A 22500-nucleotide genomic window follows, 5' to 3' on the forward strand; every position below is an offset into this window, starting at 1 on the left:
TAATCCACACTCATCCTCTTCATTTTGCTTCTCTCAGCAGAAGGCTGAGTAGGCAGGAGGGAAGGAGAAGGGCGGTGGAGTCTCCAGATTGCAAGCTGGCTCTTGTTTGTGTGCAGGGCCAGCCTAAGACATTTGGCACCTAAGGAAAACCACAAAATGCCCCCCCCCCCTGCACCACTGCCAGGAAACAAGGGCAGAGTGAAGATTTACAAGGGGAGCAATCAAACCAACCCTACCTGATGGCTGAAGTGGGAATCAAGGAGCACTGCAGGGAAGGACCCTGCTTTGAACCATGCTAGGCTGGGAGACCAGCAGCGCCTACTATTTGCTGAGAGGCTGTTCTAGAGGAAGCAGGGGTGGGGCTGCTGAGGCAGAGGCAGCTCCGGCCCCCAAGCAGCTCTTGCTGCCCCTGTGGTGGCTGCAGCGGGAGATGCCTTCCTTGGAGGCTGGACCTGCTGCCCCTGTGGAGCTTGCTGCTTGAGGCTGCTGCCTCCTGGGTGGGCCAGCCCTGGCACTCATCCCCTCCTACCCATGGGTGAGGTTTGAAGGACATGAATGGCAGCTAGAAATACCTAAGTGGGAATCCTCATAGCAGAACTTCTATTTCAAGTGTATATTGTTAGCAAAACCTTTGTAGCACAGGTGCTTTTTGTGCAACAGCAATAAACCTGGTGAGTGCCAGCCAGTTCTGTGTTTTCACAGATGGGGGCTCAGGTATTATTTTGCTTCTTGTTCCCAACCCGATTCTTACACAAGTTCCCCCTGAATGTCTGCTATCCTATCCCTGCTCCCCACCCCCTTATGCCTGAAGACTGTGACATGATGTAGACTCTGGGGCTTTCATATTAAGAAACCCTGATGGGAATGGGAGCCATTTCCTAGACCTGCCTTTTTTGACCTGGCGCCCTCCAGACGCTGTTGGACTCCAACCCCCATCATCCCTAACCCCTGTCAATGCTGGATGCGGCCGATGGGAGCTGGAGCAGCACATTGGCTATCCCTGACCTACCCTGAGAAAGGATTGTTTTACTCAAGAGTAGATACACTGAAATACCGAACCTAAGTTATGCCATGTCCATTATTTTCAGTAGGTTTCCTCTGAGTAGGATTAACACTGGCTGCAACCCCAAAGACTCCTGGAGAATGCAAAAGCTTGTGATATCGCGGTTGCCATGATGACAGTATTCTCCTAATGTGGATTTAGGAACAAATCTGCTTCCCATCAAAGCCAAGCTGTTCTTGAGAAACTTACAGAAGACACTCTGTCTGTGGCATCGAACCCGACCCGTTTCAGGGCAGTAAAAAGGAGGAGGGCTTTCCAGAGGTTTTTCGAAGTGGCAGTATGGAGGCAAAAGGAGCGGGATCCATTCTGGTTCAATGGCTGAGACACCTTAAGGAGAGCAAAAGTGACCAGTTAAAGACGGTTCTGGGGAGCCGTGAGGGGCTTTTACTGAACTGCCTTTTTAAGTGCTGCAGGTTTACCTGGCAACAATGGTAGGTGGTCCAGGAAGCGGCTGTTAACGTTTCCCACAATGCCCTGGAGAAACGCCAAACACCCCAGGGCATTGTGGGAAATTTAAAATGGCAGTATCTCAGAGCCAGCCGCCTGGTGTAGGGCTCCCCACATTATTATTGCTTACCCCTATCCCATTTATTACCTGCCCTAAGGTAATATCCTAAGGTCCCAGGGCAGGTTATCACAATTTAAAATACAGTTTAAAACCTTGCTGTTAGAGAAACACAATAATAAAACGCAGTAGGCCCCATTAAGGTCCCTGGCTGTTGCCTAAAGCTGTAAAGTGCTGAGTCCAGGCCTGTGAGCACTCTCTCACAGCTATGTGCTGGGACTACTGGCAAGTGCAAGTGTCCATTCTTGTGTGCCACTTGTCTGCTCCCACTGATCTCTCTTATGGAAGAGCCTATGATAAAACTTCTAAGGCTCCTCTAAGAGTCTGTAGGGACACTGCATAAAAGCCACTAAGTTGTACTTCATACAATCTTAACTTTAAAAGGAAAAATAATCGTCAGTGCATTTAAGCCACTGCAAAGCTCTCACAGCCCACCCTAAACTGCTCATTTCTGTAGGCATGCTATGTGACACACAAGTAAGGTGATGGGAATCCTTTGGCCCTCCAGATGTTGCTTGAACTACAACTCCCATAGGCACCAGGAAGCATGGCCAATGGCCAGGGATGATGGGAACTGGAGGGCCAGAGGCTTCCCACAGCTGCATTAAGAGCAACTCCAGGAGGAGGAGGAGGAGGAACCTATCAATGACTATTGAGCCATGATAGGTAAATAAAATCTCCGTTTCAGAGGCAGTCTATCTCCAGAACAAGTTGCCAGGCAGTTAACAGCAGGGAGCTTTCTGGCAAAGGCATCTGGCTGGACACTGAGGCAAAGAGGGTGCTGGGATAAAGGAGCCTTTGGGTTGATTCTTTAGGATTATTCTCAAGAGGAGAACAAGGGGAAAGGAGTTGATTTCACCTTTCATGTACATTTTTGTGGTTTCAACAATCTCCTGATACACCACAAACTCAGGGAGCTGCTTGAAGAGGACGGAATTGGGGTGGATGAAGACTGGATCGTCCAGAAGAGGAGTCTGGGTTGGCGAGGTGCAGCAAGAGATGGCAGTGTGTGGAGAAGGAAGAAAGCAAAACAAATAAAAACAAACTCAATACTTTAGAGACCAGGAAGGTTCCAAAAGCAGGAAGGCACAAGGTCCATTAATGGAACAAAAGACGTTTCGTTCTTCTGCCCGGAACCTGACAGATCAAGCGACTGTGGCCAATGCAAGAGCACAGCTTCTCTGGTTGCATCTTTGCACGAGTGGCTGTTTGGCCCTTGTCAAATCAAGCACTATTTTGCACTTGGTTCTAAAGGGGCAGACCTTTGGGCTTTAGCAAAAAAAGCCACAAAAGTAGAATCCCTTGCCAATTCAACATGCAAAGCTGACTGGATTAGCTGTTGACTCTTACTCCACCAACAGTTATGGGGCGCCTTAAGGGGCACAAAGTGCTCTACGCTCTGACAGGGACAAGTGTGGAGCTCAGCAATCGCAGAACTGTACAGCTGGGAGGAACCCAGGGGTCATCTAGTCCAACCCAACAGAACAGCAGGGGGGATAGCTTTTGCTATCACCTGCCACCTCAACCCGCCCCCCCCCCCCCCGGCAGCACTCTGAAATCCTTAAATTACATAAGTAACATATGTAAAATACCTACAGGGCACCTTTGAGATGAAACTCTTTCAAGTCATTTTTAAAGAAATACAGTTACAAAACACTCCTCACAAATAAATTACCAGGAGACTGGTGATTAATGAAAAAGGCAGTCCACCCAAAATTACTAAGATATGGTTGAAGACAATAGTAAAAGCAGACCAATAATAAAAAGAACTTCACATCAGAGGAAAGCCACCAAGACAGAGACACAGTCTGAGGTGCTTGGTCAGGAGAAGAACTGACCACTGACCACCACTGGCCTGTGGCCCTCAGACCAAAAAGGGTTCCCAATTCTTGTCATAAATGATCCAAAGGGAATAAACTGAGCTGCACGTACTTTGTAACCATTTTTCCACTTCTCATCTAGGAGCTCCTCAGCTTGGATCTTCCGGGCAACGTGGTCTCCCAGGCCGGCCAAGACTATCTGCCTCAGGAAAGTCACCTGGGCTTCTGATGGGGGCTTCATTTTGGGATCGACAAAGAAGCCGGTGTCCGAGCAGACTGAATTCACTTGCAGCAAAGGGAAGAAACAGGTCAAAAATCAGGAGGCCAGGCTAAGTTAACATGGCCTAGGTTGTGACTGAGGAGCAGCCTCTGTACAAAACTCAGAAAAATAACAAATGGGCAAAAGCAAAGGACAACTGAAGGAAAAGCAACATTAGTTCACAACAGCAACCCAGCACGGAAGCAAGACCTGTTTTCAAATTTGGGGGAGGCTCCCAGGGGAGGAGATATCCCATGGGGAAAATATATTTACTTCATAAAATGTATACACCGCTTAATTATTTAAAAAACACTCAAAGAGATTTACAAGAGATAAAACAGTAAAATAAAAATAAAAAAAACACAACCATATTTTAAAACATCCTAAAGTATAAATACTAAAACAGATTAAAATTACCTCAACTTTCTAAGCATCTGGGAAGGCTTGTCTAAACAAGAATGTTTTAAGCAGGTGCTGAAAATAATACAATGAAGACACCTGCCTGGTCTCAATAGGCAGGGAGTTGCAAAGTGAAGGGGCTGCCAAATTATTACAAATGCGGGAAAGTTATTACGTGGCACCTGCAGTAGTGACTATTCTGCCAATTGGATGGGCACATGTGGAGTAAATAAGTGTCACAATCAATTAGTGAGTCTTTTTAAGGTGTCACAAAACACTTTGGCTCAGTTTGAACATCGCAAACAAGGAATGCAAAGAAAATGAGTGAAAGGAAAGCAACATTTCAAGAAGTATTTTTCTGGACATTAGGCCCCAACAGCTTCCTGCACTCAACTGGAAGCCGCGGAAGACGTTTGACTTCCAAAAAAGGTTTGCAAACCAGAACACTCACTTCCGTGTTTGCAGCGTTCGGGAGCCAAACGTTTGAGTCACAAGGCGTACGGGATCCAAGGTATGACTGTACTTATCATGCTAAAGATATATACAGTGTTATATTAGGGAGAAAGAAAGAAAAGGTTCTACCCCACAAACTCTTCCTATTTGCACAATGGACCTTCCCTGCCTCTGTTACACCAGAGTGCCCACTGAATCTCTTCTGGGCTTTTCCCCAGCCCTCCATAGCAGACGCGGGGAAACAGGGAGGAGACATGGAGAAGGGAAGTTCCACTGCATTTCAAGAATGGGACACCCCAAAATCCTGTGTTTTCATGCATGTTTTTTATTGTAAAACAGCATAATAAAAATTATTAAATGTTAAGAAAAGGAAAAAGGAAGGAAGGAAGAACAGAGCTGATTCTTTGGCGTCCCCCCGACAAAGGACAAATGTGGCTTATTCTGTAGAGGCAGAAAACAACAACTGGCTCCCGGGGTATTTACCTGCAGTTGTCAGCTGCCCACGCAAGCGCCTGATTTCCACCATGGCTTTGTAGCGTAGGCCGTTTGCCTCACAGAACTTAGGCGTGCACCCAGCATACTCACAGGCGCCGACAGCTCCTGGAATAGAAGGGCAGCATCGTGTGAGGAATTCAGCCAAAACCAACGCACAATTAAAAACTACGGAAAGATAAAGGGAGAGCAGAAGAGCGTACCTAGCATTACCATGAGGTCTCCCAGTTTCTGAGAGGGCCCTTGTCCAGCCCAGATCCGCTGCATCTGCACCACACGTGCCCTTTTCCCCTTGAGCGTCTCCTGCTCTTCCTCGCTAGTGGCAGGCCTGCAGCAAATGTAAGGCACAACCCAGCATGCACCAGGATCCCTCAGCAAAGGCAATTTCAGAAAACTCTCTTCCCATTGCGAGGAGGGGTGTGTGAACCTGAACTTACGATATGGCTTATCTCAGTAGATCGTGGCGTAAATATAAGATTGACAGGACTCTCATATAACATGAGACACTCTCTGATGAACTCCAGTAACCATGAATCAAGCCTGATTCCAGCCACTTGCTGAAAAGAGTTCACACATCTGACTTAAAGGTTAACACATACAAATTTATTTTCAAGTACAGGATACTCCTCAATGGTCCTCAATGGTTGTGTGATTGGAGGGCAGGTAGCAGGGATGCCCAGGTTCAGAAAATGTCCCTCTGTCTTTCAGCCTTTGGTTAAACAAACACAATGGCCAGTTTTAACCATTTCTTACTAAGTAGTCTGAAAGGCATTATGGAAATTGTAGGAATCCCTCAGTCCACAGCCCCCTGCCCTTTCCACTGGCATGCCTGGCGAAACGATTCAAAGTTAGTTAGCTCGCATGCCTCCAAGAGGACAGAACTTGCACAGCGCTCCCAGGACTCAGCAGATGTCTGCTTCGCCTTAAGGACAGGTAAACTCCCCCCCCCCCCCCTTCTAGTGTGGGTTTATGACAAAACTGTCTTGCCCTTGCATCTGTAGGCTTCTTAGAATAGTTTTGGAATCTTTTACTCCTTATTATTCTTATTTTGGGTAAATCTTATTTATTGATTTTTCACACAAAAAATCCCAAGCAAAACAAAAAGGACCATATATTACTTTCTCTGTGAACTTCCCACCCTCCCTTCCATGGTTGCAATATTTACCCTTAGATGCTGCATGTTTCACATATACTATTCAATGCCTCCATTTTAATCTACTGTATTTATCTTAATAATTAATGCTGATGCTCATATTTCAAATCCTGCTTGTGTTTTCATCTTGCTATAATAGTTGTTTAAATACTAATAAAAAGGTATCCAGTCCTGGAATCTTTTACTCTTCAAGGTATGTCTTTTGCTACCTGTTTAGGCTGTAACTCTGCTGCCTAAAGCAGCATTTTTATATATTTTCTGCTACTCCTGTTTTATATAATAAACCAAGCTTTCCTCATTTCTTTGTGAGAGAGCTTCTTGTGGGCATAAGGTCAAGGGTTAACACACATCCATAACAAGAGCGTGGCATAACTCAAGCAGAAGATCCCAAGCCTCTGGGCAGGGTGTATATGAACTTACATGAGTGCTGGCTCTGCACATCCTTGCAATCCTATACATTCTTTCCTGGGTATAAGCGCCTGGTTTCAAATAAGGATGGAGGGCAAATCTGGTAGACACAAACTCACCAATTCAATTGCCCCAGACTTATAAGTGGATTGGAGCACAGCTATCAATCAGATCAGTATTTCTCCAAATTTTGCGATGCAAAAAAATTATTTTAGGGTTCAAAAAAATGCATCCGAAAATCAGTATTTTATCGGAAATACATATTTTAGGGGGAAGTGCAATGACAAAGCCCACAAAATGCATTACTTTACGGAAAGAATGCATACAAAGTGTGCACTTTAAGGAACCTGTGTACAATTTAAATGCAAGTTTTCCCTGCATGCTTTTTAAAAGCTGCAAAAAAAGGACAGAACTATGCTTGGGTGCATGCAGAACTGACACTGAACAGAAATAGACTGATACATCTTTCCAAATTTATGAGTAGACATGCATAGGATTGCAGTGCAGGACACTGCTGAATCTCTACCACATATACTTGTTTTATTAAATTTGTGACTTGTACTAAAAAAACAGAAGCAACTTATGTACAACTTATGTGCTCAGCTGGAGGCTACCATTATTCATCACAGGGTGACCACGGGCTGTGTGTCCTCAGCAGCACAGTGAGAGGAATTGCAACAACTTTCAGAGGTGCAATTCTTTACTGCCAATGAACTACCACCAAGGGGACCACACCAAAGGGGATCATTCCTTTGGGCCACCAGTTCAGAGAGTGGCAAGTTTGTTTGTTTGTTTGTTTCCTTCCACCCCACCATTCTTCCCAAAGGAGTCCAGGGCAGCAAACAGCAGACACAGACATGGAGCCAACGCCCAGCACTTCTGTTGGGGGAACGCTCACCTGTTAAACTCTTCAAAGAGTTCCCGAACCGTCAGGGCTGACACTAAGGTGATGACATATGGGAGGCAGTCCTGCTGTTTGCTCAAGGCAAGCATCTTTGCGTAACGGGGAGCCACAGGAAAGGCTGCCATTGTGGCCCCCAGGGGGCTGATGGGGCAGGTCAGCTTTGCTTCTTGCAACTTTTTCAGCCTGGAAGAAGGGAACAGGAGTCAATTCCTAGGCCAGGCCTCTCTTGACTTAGTGCCCTCCAAATGTTGCTTTTAGAATTTGCATTTTTGGTGTGCTATTTATTTCGTTTATCATGTTGTTCACTGCTTTGATGGCCTCAGGCAATGGTATGATTTATACAGTTGTAAAACAAAAACATATTTTTTCTGCTCTTTCATGGCAGCTCAAAAGAACTGTGCAAGATGGCCATCCCACTCTATCCAATGGGAGGGATGGCTCTGCACAGTGGGAGAAAAGAGAGAAAGCACAATCCACCAACCGGCGTAGTTCAACTTGGTTTTTCAAAAAAGCAACAAAGACAGCAACAATCAGTAAAAAGTCTACCTTCCAGATTTGGAGGGTTCCTGCAAGGCTCCAAGGGCTATCAACAGCTCCTCAGCAGCAACTAGCGCTTCCAGCGGCGGGGGTGTAGGAAAGGGAAAATTGACCACCTGCAAACACAAAGAGGACGACACACCTGGCGTGAACAGGTGAGATGCCCAAGAACTGAGTAAGATGGGCACGGAATAACTTCAGGCTTGTGGGGTCTACTCACATCACCACCACCACTAGAACCCAGAGATCCACTGACCAGACCCAGGTGCGGAACACTGGTTAAGAAATGGGGTGCCTCAGTGCGCATGCATGCCCAGTGCAGAAATGTGGTTTTAGTACCAGAACGTAGCATAAGCTCCTGCGACACAAAAATCCACTCCTGGTTCTTCCCCCACCCCAACAAACTCCTACCTTAACCTCACTACAGATTTCTTCTTCCCAGCAGCATAATTCAAAAGGGGAGGGGGGGATTTGCTGCTATTAATAAACATTTGCCCATCCCCATCTGTCTGCAAGCCACCTTCCAACTTCAGCAGTGCTGGAATTCACCAAAGAGCGGGGGGGGGGGGGCAGGCAGGCTGCTGACCAACTTATTTTAGAGGGTGGGCCAATATTACCTGGGGGTTTCAGCAGAATCACAGAATTGTGGAATTACAGAATCATAGAGTTGGAAGGAACCCCCAGGGTTAACTAGTCCGACCCCCTGAAATGCAGGGGGCCACCCAAGACAGACGGCCACCCAAGCTCTGCTTAAAAACCTCCAAGGAAGGAGAGGCCACAGCCTCCCGAGGGAGTCCAGATTTAAACCTTTTTCTTGTGCTAATTAGAATAGCAATCTTTCGAAAGTTAGCTTTCTCTTTTTCTAACAAAAAGAAAATTAAATATTATATACACACAAAATCATTAAATAGGCTTTGTCTCCGAGGCAGTTTCTAGGTTTCAGAATGATGGCCCACATAGAGTCACAATCGAACATAAATCTGTGGGGGTCTACTTCCTCCCTGACCACTGGTGACGATAGGCTAATTTAACCCTTTGACTTGATCCTTGCACCTGCAATTTGCATGGTGGGAAAGCTCCCATAGTGGGACCAAAGGGTTAACGCTCCCCACACCTGCAATCTATTTTTCAAAAAGGAGCCAGGTGATTGGTGGGGAAGGGTTGTAGCTCCGAGGCAGAGCATCTGCCTTGCATGCAGGAGATCCCAAGTTCAGCCCCCAATGGCATCTCCAGGCAGGGCTGGGAGAGAACCATGCCTGAAACCCGAGAGAGCGGCTGCCAGTCAGTGTTGACAACCCTGGGATAGATGGAGCAATCAATGGCCTGATTCAGTATAAGGCAGCTTCCTATGTTGGTGTCCCATCTAGTTCGAAGCCCTTCCCCACCATGCGGCGCCCTCCGGTTTTGAACTACAACTCCCATCAAACCCAGGCAGCATGGCCAACTTAGACGGGAATGACATAATCCATGTTGCAGAAGGAAGGCTGCCCTAAATAGACTCCCACCTTTTCAATGTTTAGCGCTTTCATTTGCAGGATTAAATCTTCAACAGGTCGCCTGGTAATCTCAGGAGAAGTGAACTTCTCAAAGTCACTGAAGACAGCCGAAGAGTAAAGCCTAGAACAAAACAAGAGAGGAAGCCGAGGGCAGGGGGATTAGCAGCTGCCTAGAAGGCTTCAGAAATATACTACTACTACACAGCTTTTGCTCCCAACTGTTGAGACCAGCTAGAGATGTGAGCCTCCTGGATTGTGCAGGGGTGCTGCATTCTAGCTGTCTGAAACCCAGGAGAGCTCCTGCCAGTCAGTGTAAACAATATTGAGATAGATGGACCAGCGGTTTTAGGATCACACAACATAAAAGAAAAATGGGAAAAGGCAGGAAAAGGAAATCAAGCAAACACTGGAATTGGTTCTTAAAGATGCAATTTTTTAAAATAATGTCCTGCTAGAATGTAAACAGTTGGGGGCTCTTTTACACAGAGCCTCCAACTATTTTACACAGATAGAAAACGACCTTCTACTGAGGCAGACCAATGGGTCCCCCTAGCTCACGACTGTCCACACGGAGTGGCAGAGGCTCTCTGGGGTTTCTGGTAAGGAGTCATTTGCAGCCCTACCTGGAGATGCCACCGGAGACTGGACCTGGGATCTTCTGCATTACCCACTGAAATTGCAGCCCTTTGACTTTGGGAAAGGGCCATAGCCCAGTGGTAGAGCATCTGCTTTGAGTGCAGAAGGTCCCAGGTTCGATCCTTGGGATCTCTAGACAGGGCTGAGAAGGGCTCCTGTAGAGGAAACCTAATGCTGAAGAATTTTGTATTCTGAGGAGACAGGTTAATTGGTTCGTACAATTATTCCTCCATGCTTATTGTTTTTGGTTTGCTTTATGCTCTTGATTTGCTGCTTGTGCTTCTGGGATGTGGAAAGATCCACTTGTAGCTGAAGCTTGAATGCCTGTCAGCAATGGTGCGGCTGCAGGATCAACTAACAACCCTGGCCCTGTATATTTGCCTAGCTTAACAGGTGGAAGGAATTTAGATATTAGGCCAGCCAGCACTTGGCCACTCTGGATCTAAGGCAGGCACAGGCAAACTCGGCCCTCCAGTTGTTTTCAGACTACAACTCCCATCATCCCTAGCTAACAGAACCAGTGGTCAGGGATGATGGGAGTTGTAGTCCCAAAACAACTGGAGGGCCGAGTTTGCCTATGCCTGATCTAAGGGGTATAAATCTCCCTGGTGGGGTCTGGTCTTCAAGCTTTGATCTTGTTGGGTGCTGTGTACTGTGCTGCTGGAGTCTCCCCCTTATCATTCCCTGATAGCTGAATGGGGAAGTATTTTAACTTGCATATGCTATATTATTCTGCTTAAAGACTGTTTCGCTGCTTTTTATTCTGCATCCAAGCCTGCTACTTAATAAAAGTGAGGAACTTCTCTCCACTTGTGCTACTGCCACTGAATCCAAAAGAACTTGCATTTAGCAAAACAGCTCCTGGCTGAAACCTTGGAAAGCCACTGCCAGTCAAATCAAATATTTGTCGTTACAGTCAATGATCAGCGTTGCCACTGCCAGTCAGTGCAGACAATGTTGATCTTGAGGGCCCAGCGGTTTGACTCAGCAGAAGGCAGCTTCTTGTGTTCCTACAGAGAAGGGAAGTCAGCTGACCTGTAACAGTGGCCAGGCTCTGTGCGCCCAGCTCGGCCAGCCCGCTGGTTGGCAGATGCCTGAGACGTCCAGGTGACTCTGAAAGATGAGACTCCAGTGACTTTGTCGTAGAAGCGTTTCTTGACCTTCCCACAGTCGACCACGTACTTGATGCCTGGGATGGTCAGGGATGTTTCAGCCACGTTGGTTGCTACAACACAGAGCCTGGTCCCAGGAGGATGGGGCCTAAAAACCTGGAGTACAGAAATAAAAAGGGGGGGGGGGGTCCTAGAAAAATCACCCAGGAATATGGAAACTGATGTCCACAACCTATAAATTCTGCAAGTGAGGCATACAACCAAGTGATGCAGCATCCAGTGCTCTGGGCTCTACAAACCTGCAAACCTGCCCAAACCATTCTCTTGTGTATGGGTTTACGGATGTTTTATAAAGGATCCATACTGGGAGAATGAGCTCATGGGTACATTTTCTGAGGAGCCAGGGAAATGAATCATTACCTTGGCTTGCTTTTCTGGTGCCAGCAAGGAGTAAAGTGGAAGAACATAAAGTGGGAGGGAGGAATCTGGGTTCTCACCTGTACACAAAATTAAAAAACACACACAATAGTAATAAGCAACAGTCTGCTGGCTGTCCAACTGACTTCACCATTTGAATCAACAGCCCCACCAGCACTCTACATTTAAAGCAGTATCATAACGCTTGGAACAGTCCTTGCTTCCTCAAAGAATCCTGGGAACTGTAGTTTGCAAAGTGTTGAGAGCTGTTAGGAGGCCCCTATTCCTTTCACAGAACTACAATTCCCAGAGTGGATTAACTGTCAGTTCCTCTTCACAGGGAACCCTGGGGAAACTTTGCAAAAATGGTGTGATTTATTTGGAGTGAGAGAGAAAATGCAACAAACAGAACAGAGCAGGATAAATTAGGGCACATCGGCAGAGCACGAGACTCTTAATTGAGCCCCATGTTGGGCGAAAGATTCCTGCACTGCAGGGGGTTGGAACTAGATGACCCTCCCAGTCCCTTCCAACTCTCATTCTATGATTCTATGCGCCATGACAGCTCAATAATAAAGTCTGGTCCCAACATGTATAAACACAAGCCAGTCTCAGGGGTTGGTATATTTGGGCATCTTGCCAGCGAGGGACGTCTCTGGCAAGGGACCCCCCTAAGCCTGCACCTGTTCTTCATCACTGCAACCCACTCGCTTCCTCACCAGCCTCTTCCTCTGGCCTGAGCAACTGTGTTGGGGAGGAGCAGAAAATGCCAGTGCCCGCTTGCTCACTGACTTTCTGCCTGGCAAGCTAGTGGCAGGGTGGGGAAATGCATGAGGAGGAGTGGGGCAGCAGCAGATGATGACAGGAGCGAGGAAGGCTCACTGAGGAAGTCTTGCCCACAGGCCCTGCAGAAACTGAACCAACACTGCCTTAGCATATTTTCCAAGAGGCAAACCTTCTTCCAACCCATCATCTCCATATTCCAGGTCGAGATCTGAGCAAGCAGCGTCAGCATCTTCTTCAGCTCCTGCATCTCTGTCTTCATCTCCTTCATCTACTGGCATAACAGAATAGTTATCCAGATCTATTTTGGGCAGCACCTGAAAGGATCAGGAGAAATGCACAAAGGGATCATGGCTTTCGAAGGCTGAAATTCAGAGCACATACAGGCACAGAGAGGCAGTGGTTTCTGAAACACTATTGCAAAACAGCCATGATCCCCTGTGGTTGACATGAGGCCCATGGAGGTGTCATGGAGGGGATGGTCGGATCCTGAGGAGGAATGTGAGGAGCTTGGAGAGTTAGAGCTGGAAGACCCTCGGAGGGTCCAAGTGGGATGGGAGGGAGATTTGTGTCAGGGACTGGCTGGATGAAGAGGAGGGGTGGGAGGCAGCAGCCGGGGAACCCGAGGGAAGCCTGAGGAGGAAGGTTCAGAGCCAGAGTTGTGGTGGGACACTGAGGACAGATCAGAGGCGGAAGGAGGGGAGGAATGGTTGGATGCTGAAAAGGCAACAGCAAGAGGTGTAGAAAGCAGTGAAGACTCTGCTGATGAAGCAGAGGAGGGACAGGTGCTGCACCAGCATCCCAGGAGCTGGGGGGGAAGACTTAGAGGTAAGTAGAAGGTGAGGAGCTTCAGTCCTGGCATCTGTTTCACAGGGGCCAGTCCTGTGTGTTGGCATTGCTGCTTGCGCCTTCTTCTTGAGTGCTGACCTGCATCTGACCCAGCCCTGAGAACTTGGGATCCCAATAAGTGTCAGGGCCTGGGAAGGAGGCAAATGTACTGGAAATAAGGAGCATTTTCATGCGTCTGGATCAAAAGGCTGTTAATCTGGGGGACCCTATTGTGATGCAGGGAAGTGGTGAGGAATCTCTGTCTCTATTTTGGCTTGCAAGAGTTTTCCCAGTGTGTGTGTGCATATGTGTGCACACATGTGCGCGCACATACACACCAGGTGTGGGGCAGGGAAAGAGATGGCTGCAAAGGAGCCTTGAACTGCTCCTCGGTGCCTTTTAAATTTGGTGCCAAATGCAAGCCCCGCCAGGGTTGGTTCCACTTGGGAGCCCCCAATCAAAACATACCACATTCTTTTTCCGTTTGGATTTCTTAAATCTTCGTATTTCTTCAACCGAATCCTCCTTGTCTTCATCACCACCTGGGAAGAAGAAAGGAAGCAGCATCTACATCAATATTTTTACTTAAGAAAAAGGCTTACACCTTTTGGAGTGTAGTAAAACCTCTAAGCAGTTTACTATATTTATTATCAGTGAAAAGAGTTTAAATAATTAAAAACATTTAACGATAACTAAAATTGACAGTAAAAATGATTAAAACACCTTTAGGTTTGCCTAAACAAATATGTTTCAAGCTGGTGCTGAAAACAGTACAGTGACAGCACCTGTCCAAGTATAGGTTCTGCCAAACTGAAAGATCCATTGCTCACAACTGTGGGATGAGGGTTATGTGGCAAGTGTAACAGCAATAGCCCAAAGGAGGAGGTCCCTCAATAACACAAGCAAAAAACCCAAGTCACATACCAAATACAAAATTACATATCTCCCCAGTGATATTGTGAGGAGTCAAGCTAGGCTGCCTTCCATCACAGTAATTTCTGAAGTACTTAAAAATTATATATATATGGAATTTTCAAGAATTATTCATTGGATGTCTGCAAGTTCTAGAGTTAAGAGAAAAACATATTCTTTATCCACTTTTAACAAGTCACCTCTCACTAATTTTTCCTCTAAGCTAAAAAGTACCAAGCCCTGCAGCTTTTCTTCATGGGGGAGTCGCTCCAACCCCTTGATGCCTCTTTCTGAACCTTTTCCAGCTCTAGAATACCCTCTTTGAGTTGAGCCGGCCAGAACAGTACAGAGACTCAAACTGTGGTCACACCAGAGATCTCTGTACCAGCATTTTGATATTGCCAGTTTTATTTTTAATAGAGCAACGTAAAGGGGAAGTGCAGCCAGTTCCAAACAAGTTTGCTGTGTGAAACTGGCATAAACGTCTAGATCTGTGCTTTGCTGCCCTTGGTGGTGAGCCATGGAGAATTGCAGCACAAAAAGATCCCTGGCCAAAGGCGTCCTCCCAGACTTTCAGGGTGGCTTCACCCACCTCCACAACCCATTGGTTCTCCCTGACCTGGAGGACACGCCAGCTTCCAGGCCAGGTTTTGGCACTGCCAGGTTAACAGCCAGTCTTGGTCTGGCCTGCCAGGGTGCTATACTTGACTCTTGCTCAAATGCATGCTTCACACCCAGGGCGCAACATCATTCAACTCTGGGATTGCTGTTTTCCCTGCCACTGGACAAAGAAAAGCAGTGGCTGTCAGAGAAGTCACTTCTCACGCAAATTCTGTCCCTCAAGGACTTGAGGCAGGCCACGCGCAAAGGCTTGGAGAATGCTTTTAACAAATATGCTTTTTGGAAGAGTTGCAAGACTGCATTTATTGAGTTGGTACCATGCCAATTATTTGGGATTTTAATACCGAAATACCAATGCGTTTCTCTGAGGGCATCAGTTACCTTGGGGTGCATTTTTGCGGAAAGGGAAGGATTTCCTCAGTCTCCTACACAGTGAATGTACTTCCGCCTGGCCAGTGAGGAACACTAGGATGCCCCCTGCAAGAAGATAAAATATCTTAAAATTAGGCCACAGGCATTGTGGGAAATGTGGAAAGAAGCACCAATGTCTATGCTTTGAAATAAAACATTATTCAATGTCTTCTTCATAAGACACTGTCACAATTTATTTTTTTTAAGTCACAGAATTTTGTCACATCAAGGCAACATCTGTACTATACATTTAAGGCAGTGTCATCCCACTTTAAACAGTCATGGCTTTCCCCATAGCATTCTGGGAACTATAGTTTCTTATGGGTGCTGTGGGATGTTAGGCGACCCTCTATGCCCTTCACAGAGTGGTTTAATTGCCAATCCCCTCCTCAGGGGATTTCTCCAGTTCAGTCAAGTCTCTAATTTGGTTGGGACAACTAAAATATTCTTGCAATTCAGAAAGAATTTCAGTGTACTGAAACCATAAAGTGTTCTTTCCTGCACCCACCTCTTAACCTTTAAGTATGTAATCATACGCCTCCGGCTCACTATTTATCTAAATTAAAAAGCCCCAAATGTGGCCTCCTGGGAATGCTGCCTTCAGCCCCTTGATCATTCTGCCCTTTTCTGAACCTGCTCCAGGACATAAAAGAGAATCACTCCAGTTCCTTATTTGAGAGCTAATTTTATGGTTTTTATTACAGACAAAAGTCTGTGCCAGTCAGCTTACCCGATGGCAACATTCGGTGAATTTTACAGACTTTCCGGAAACATTCTCCATTATAATCATCCAGTGGGGTCCTTTTGTTAAAATGAACTGCCACAGGAAATTGCCTCGCATCCACCTACAGAGAAAACAATACAGGTAAAGAAAGAGCAGTTGCCCAGAACGACAAAGCACGTCTATTTAGACCTGGGGAACCTCTGGCTCACAGGTCCCTTTTGGCCTGCCAGGGGCTCCAATTTGGCCTGTGAGGCCATTTCCTCCAAACCACACCCACCCACCTGCTGGCATCACTGGTGATGCCAGCTAACAGGCAAGAAGATGTGGTTTAATCCTGCATTGGCTCTATGCCTCCAGCAGGGAACAGGATCATGAAGCCAAGGCAGCAGGATTTAATCTCTGCTCTTAAATTGATGAGCAGAGATTAAAGCCTTCTCGAAACAAGAATATGATGGGAGCTCTTTTAAAATGGCTCTCAAACGTGTTTTTCTTTAAGCTTCTGCATCCCACCCTGCTGCCTCCCCACTCTCAGGAGAAGTGCAGGAGCTGCGCTTCAGAGAAAGCGGCAATCTCCACTCCTGAGCTGGAGACCGCCGTGCCTGAGGGAATTATTACTCAAAAAATTATACTGCCCTATACCCACAAGTCTAGACAGGAACCTCCCAGACTGCCAGGGCCCACAGGGCCAGACATGGACACTTCCTTGAAGAACCAGGTCCCTCCCCTCACTCCTCACCAGCCCTGATACATGCCAGGAGGGAGGCTATGGGAGGAGGAGGAGTGCCCGTGCTCAGGCCTTTTAGGGCTCAGCAGCTCTCTCAAGGGGATGGAGTCTGGTGGATGCAGTCCAGAGACAGGAGGCATCAAAGGCAGATGCAGTCCAGCATCCTTCAACCAGCCCTCCTCCCCTCTCCAGGCTTGCCACTTTCCCTGAGGCCTCTGGTGTTGGAACAAAACGTGACACCAAATCCAACCACTATCACCAGTTGAATGTCATACTGTTACCTGTATAACAGGAGGAGGACTGGCAAACAGTTTCTTGTTGGTGGTGAAATCTTCCACACGCAGTGTGGCAGACATGATGATCAGCTTTAGCGGATTTCCTTTCTGTGAATGTGTAAGAACAAAAACACAGGCAAGAAGGCTTGGTGGAGATAAGATGTAGCCAAATCTGGAGGAACTTGACGTAAGATCTTTGACGACTGTTCAGAAACTGCCCGCAGTACTCTAGCAGCTGAATGACAAATTAACTAGTCCTATGAGCATATAGGGACGCGGGTGGCGCTGTGGGTAAAACCTCAGCGCCTAGGACTTGCCAATCGTCAGGTCAGCGGTTCGAATCCCTGTGGCAGGGTGCGCTCCCGTTGCTCGGTCCCAGCGCCTGCCAACCTAGCAGTTCGAAAGCATCCCCGGGTGCAAGTAGATAAATAGGGACTGCTTACTGGCGGGAAGGTAAACGGTGTTTCCGTGTGCTGCTCTGGCTCGCCAGATGCAGCTTGTCACGCTGGCCACGTGACCTGGAAGTGTCTGCGGACAGCGCTGGCCCTCGGCCTCTTAAGTGAGATGGGCACACAACCCTAGAGTCAGACACGACTGGCCCGTACGGGCAGGGGTACCTTTATCTTTATGAGCATATTACGCTCAAAAACTATTTGAGATTTTCCCCAAAAAAGCTCAACAACTTTGGCAACTCGGCCTTATCTGTTCCTGGACCAAATTTAAAGTGCTGCTATTTATTCATTCTCTTACTTTCAGCATCAATGTGCCTTCTTTTCATGCAAAGTTTGCACAGAAGTATTAAAATAGTAAGTATTAAATGGAAACTGTGAAACATCAGTTGCTGATATTACTAGTGTCATTTAACAGAGAAAAAAAAGCTTGAAAGATTTTTCTTCCTCTCAGGGGAAGGTGATCACTGAGGGGTCTGGTGGTGTGGGTGGGGAAGGGCCAACTGGAGCTGGAGCCCTGGAAGCCAGAGAGCAGGCAGTTGTTCTGCCTTTCCTCCCCACAGAGCAAGGTGGTCCCTATGTATCCCCATGGCGGTGGCTGGGCCCACTCCCTCCTGTGGGAGACAAAGGAGAAGTTCATTCCTCCCATCTTTCCATTCTCTCTGTGTCTCTTGAACCCCCTTCTCTTCTCTCCTGCTGACCGATCACCCCAGGGGCAGCTTTGGGACTGAACAAAACAATTTTTTAAACAGATAAAATCTAACCAATTCCTCCTTAGAAGAGCCCTGCTGGATCAGGCCGAAACCTCATCTGGTCCAGCATCCTGTTCTTACAGTGGCCAGCCAAATAACCACGGGAAGTGTGTAAGATGGCTCGGACAGCAACAGTACTCTACACATTTGTGGTCCTCAGCAACTGGTAATCAGGGGCATATTGCTTTCGACAGTGGAGACAGAACACAGCCATCATTGCTAACAGCCATGGATAAGCCATATCCCTCATGAATTTGTCTAATCCTCTTTTAAAGTGATCCAAGGTGCCTCTTGTGGAAGCGAATTCAATAGTTTAAGGAGCACTGGAGTCCTAGTATTTTCAATGCGTGAATGTAAGATCAAGCACATATGACTACAGTGGATCCTTGGGTTGTGAACGTGATCCGTGCGGGAGGCACATTTGCAACCCTCAGCATTCGCAACCCACAGGGCCGCGTCTGCGCACGTGTGGGTCACAATTCGGCTCTTCAGCGCATGTGCGAGCGCCGAAACCCGGAAGTAACCCGTTCCGGTACTTCTGGGTTTGGCGCAGTGCGCAACCTGAAGCATCTGTAACCCAAGGTATGACTGTATTTGTAAAAACCAAAATAATCAAATGTTAGAATTCTATTGATACGTAACCCCCCTTTCCCTCCTTACCTTGGCTCTGAGTGGCACAATGCGTGATAAAAGACCAATCAGGATATCCGTATAGATGCTTCTTTCATGAGCTTCATCGAGAATAATGACCCGGTACTTGGACAACAAGAAATCCTGGGAAGAACAAAAGGGTGAGTGGGTGTATGAGGAATACCACAACCACACATCAAAATTCAACCAGACTTATCAACTGATTTGATATATTTAAGGGGGAATTTGTGGCTCAAAACCTACATGTTGGGCTCATGGGAGTGGCAATCAAAAACATCTAGAAGCCTGAAGAAGATGCCCCTAAGCCACTTCTTCAAACTGAACATGGTTCTGAGGACCTCACAAGGAAGTGCAAAACCCTTCTCTCATTCCTGAATCTGAATTCTGGTTGGTTTTTTTGCGCGTGCGTGGGGGGAGGGGGGGGGGAGACGACCTCTTGCCTAGTGACTCAGTCAATGACAACCCATCCAGTTCAGCTCCATCCTGAGCTGTCTCTTAGTCACCCTAAACCCAACCTGGTGCCTTCCACATCTTTTGGACTCCAACTCCCATCAGCCTCAGTAAGCATGGCAGATGACCAGAGTAATGAAAGTCTGGAGGGCAGCAGGTTGGGAACTGGCTGCGTCAAAAGTATGTCAACATGTTAAGAAGTAGCATTACATAGGCACAGCTGCATTTCGTTTCTGAAAGGAAGAACCACCACCATACCTTCTGGATTTCCTTCAACAACACACCATCTGTCATGAATTTGATTTTGGTGTCATCTGTCACGTTTCCTTCATAACGGATTTGGTATGAAATCACCCTGAGGACAGAGGATGAAAGGAACTCTGGGATCAACCCAACATCAAACAAACCAGCACTCCAGAACAGGGGGAGGCAACCTAAGGCCCGTGGGCCAGGTGCGGCCCAATCGCATTCTCAATCTGGCCTACGGAATCAGCCTGTTTTTACATGAGAAGAATGTGTCCTTTTATTTAAAATGCATCTCTTGGTTATTTGTGGGGCATAGGAATTCGCTCATTCCCCCCCCCCCCAAATATAGTCGTCCCCCACAAGGTCTGAGGGATAGTGGGCCGGCCCACAGCTGAAAAAGGTGGCTGACCCCTGCTCTAGAACCACACACAGTCATAGAACTGTAGAGTTGGCAGGGAGCCCAAGGGTCCAACCCCCTGCAATCCAGGAATCTCAGCAAAAGCATAAATGACAGATGACCATCCAACCTCTGCTTAAAAACCTCCAGGGACGTACGTAGAATCCACTTCCTTCTGATGGAGTCTGTGCCACTGCTGAACAGCTCTTACTGTCAGAAAGTTCTTCCCCATGTTTAGTCGGATTCTCCTTTCTTGCAACTTGAGTCCTACCCTCCAGAGCAGCAGAAAACAAGCTTGCTGCCTCTTCCATGTGGCAGCCCTTAAGATATTTGAAGATGGCTATCATATCTCCTCTCTGTCCTCTTTTCCAGTGTTTGGAAGTATGACCCACTGAAATATTTTAGGCCTGGAGCAAGAAGCCTCAAGCCTGAGGGTGAAAGGTGACCCTCCAGGTTCCTGTCTGGCCCTTGGCTCTCCCAACCCCCGTTACTGGTCTTACTTCAGACACTCCTGGAGTGTCTTTGCCCGGCTGGACTGCGTCCTTGAATTCTGATAATGCTTCTTGCTTGTCTGGTTGGGAGGATACAAAGGGCTGTGTGTGTAGAAAGCAGCCGACTGTGCCAAGGCTAAATTTGCATTCATTGCTACACCCACTTTTGCCTCTACCTCCATCCACCTCTGACGTGTGGCCCCCAGAAGCCAATGCAGTCCTGAAGCTGAAACAAGTCCCCCTACAGCGGATTTAGACCCATGGCATTTGCATTTTCAACATCGAAGAGAATTGTTACACCGCTGGGACCTGGCTACACCCCCCTTCTAACTCACTCCTCCTTATAGATAAAGCTCCCTGCCCCATGGACACAACATCCCGCCCCACAACACATCCCACTGTGTAGCCAAGCATTTTGAGTTGGACCACAGGCCTTCAGCCAGTGGGTTGGGGCCCACAGATGGGGCACAAGGCCATCCCAGGTGGGTTGCAGCAAGGCTGTTGCTGCTTCATCAGACCCCAGCTAAAGCTGACCGAATCAAAGGAGCACTGCCTGGGCTGGAACTCAATTCTTCTGGAGAGACATTTGTTTTATCAATCTCCCTGCAAAGTGGTAGGAGAAAGGCAGGAGCATTTTCCAGTATGAAATGTATTTCTGGCCTGTTGTGTGTCCCACCTTCATGGGAGTCCTCTATGGAGCAGGGACAGCCATTCACTTTCTAAGGCTTTCTAGACTTCTAGAATGGAAGTATGCTGGGCACTAGAATACACAAGTGTCTACTGAGGTGGGAAGCTCAACTGCATAGCGGCTGCCATTATGAGTCTGTTTTTAAAAACTCATTGGGTTTCAATAGCTCCTCGGTCTTCTGGCTAAGAACAAGTATACAAATCACTGGTTTTCATTTACTAGCAATGCTAAGGAAACACTACGTACCGTATTTTTCCATCTATAAGACGCCCTCATGTATAAGACACCCCCTATTTTGGGGGGCTCTGATTTAAGAAAATGGGGGGAGATGTATCCGTGTATAAGATGCCCCCAAATTTTTGACATTATTTTTTAGGAAAAAACCCTAGTATTATACACAGAAAAATACGGTATACTTTTCTGCGGATTGCCATTTTACAGCTAATAATGTGCCCTATTGGCGCTATTAGGTATAAATCAAAGCAAGTACTGTATGTGAGCATGGGTCCCATGTGGCAGGAGAGGAGTTAGAGGTGGGTCAGGTGATGATCACTGAGCCAGAGTATGAGCTCCAGCCAGGAAGGAAAGCACCTATTATGCATGCTCAGACCCTGACCCCTAAATGGCTGGGGTCTGCCCTGAGAAAAACCATCCCAGTAAAAACACCCGCTGGTGGCAACAAATCTCACACAGATCTCTGTACTCTGGTAGGCATACCGACACTTGCCCCATGTTGTTCACAATGTCCCAACTCTACCAGCCAATGACCTGCAGTGGAGAAGGGGGAACATGCAGAGTGACTGATGTCAGGATATGGGGTGACTTCATTACTTGGTCAAGGAGCAGGGGAATAATCAGAAGTGGAATGCAGTGAATGAGCAGCTCCACCTTGTGACAGCTCACTTTCCTGAGTTCTGAACACGTCCCAACAGTGGGCTGGCCAACATTTGTTCCCGGTTTCTCAACACCTTTTCTGATGTCATCTGAAGCAGAGGCTTCCCCCAACCATCACTTGGCTGAAGGCACAGACCTTGGCTGGGACCAAGGGGAGTTGGTAGGCCAAAGCACTTGGAGAGAAGGCTGATCTAAAGAACACTTTCTGGAGTCTGTGCAAGTACGCTTACCTATGTGATAAGTTCATCTCCTTTGCAACACGCTGGGACATAGAAATTGCAGCCACACGCCGTGGTTCTGTGATTCCAATGATGCCGCCAGGCCTACAAGAGCAGTGAACGAAAGATTATTACTGTCAGCAATGAATGAAAAAAGGAATGGGGGGGGGGGGGGAGAAGGTCATGTTGCAACACAACCCCTTTTCTTTCAGTTCTACACAGAACTGAGAAGAACCCAAGGGAAGAACTACATTTTATCTTACTAACAGCCT

General features: G+C 47.2%; 1 protein-coding gene across 1 annotated transcript in view; it reads right to left on the reverse strand.

Annotated features, from left to right (window-relative positions):
* DHX37 (DEAH-box helicase 37) overlaps positions 1–22500 on the reverse strand; it is a 33945-nt gene that overhangs the window by 4176 nt on the left and 7269 nt on the right. The window contains exons 6-23 of the mRNA XM_028709406.2: positions 22241–22333; positions 19553–19649; positions 18854–18967; positions 16999–17100; positions 16000–16114; positions 15240–15335; positions 13794–13867; positions 12670–12814; positions 11718–11794; positions 11221–11453; positions 9559–9670; positions 8063–8169; positions 7511–7699; positions 5255–5379; positions 5043–5159; positions 3561–3733; positions 2488–2602; positions 1253–1390 (exon numbers count right to left, since the gene is read on the reverse strand). Of these exons, the coding sequence (XP_028565239.2) occupies positions 1253–1390; positions 2488–2602; positions 3561–3733; positions 5043–5159; positions 5255–5379; positions 7511–7699; positions 8063–8169; positions 9559–9670; positions 11221–11453; positions 11718–11794; positions 12670–12814; positions 13794–13867; positions 15240–15335; positions 16000–16114; positions 16999–17100; positions 18854–18967; positions 19553–19649; positions 22241–22333 (2222 nt within the window). The remainder of the gene's footprint in view (positions 1–1252; positions 1391–2487; positions 2603–3560; positions 3734–5042; positions 5160–5254; positions 5380–7510; positions 7700–8062; positions 8170–9558; positions 9671–11220; positions 11454–11717; positions 11795–12669; positions 12815–13793; positions 13868–15239; positions 15336–15999; positions 16115–16998; positions 17101–18853; positions 18968–19552; positions 19650–22240; positions 22334–22500) is intronic.

The sequence above is a fragment of the Podarcis muralis genome, chromosome 16 (assembly GCF_964188315.1).
Source record: "Podarcis muralis chromosome 16, rPodMur119.hap1.1, whole genome shotgun sequence".
Taxonomy (NCBI): Eukaryota; Metazoa; Chordata; class Lepidosauria; order Squamata; family Lacertidae; genus Podarcis; species Podarcis muralis.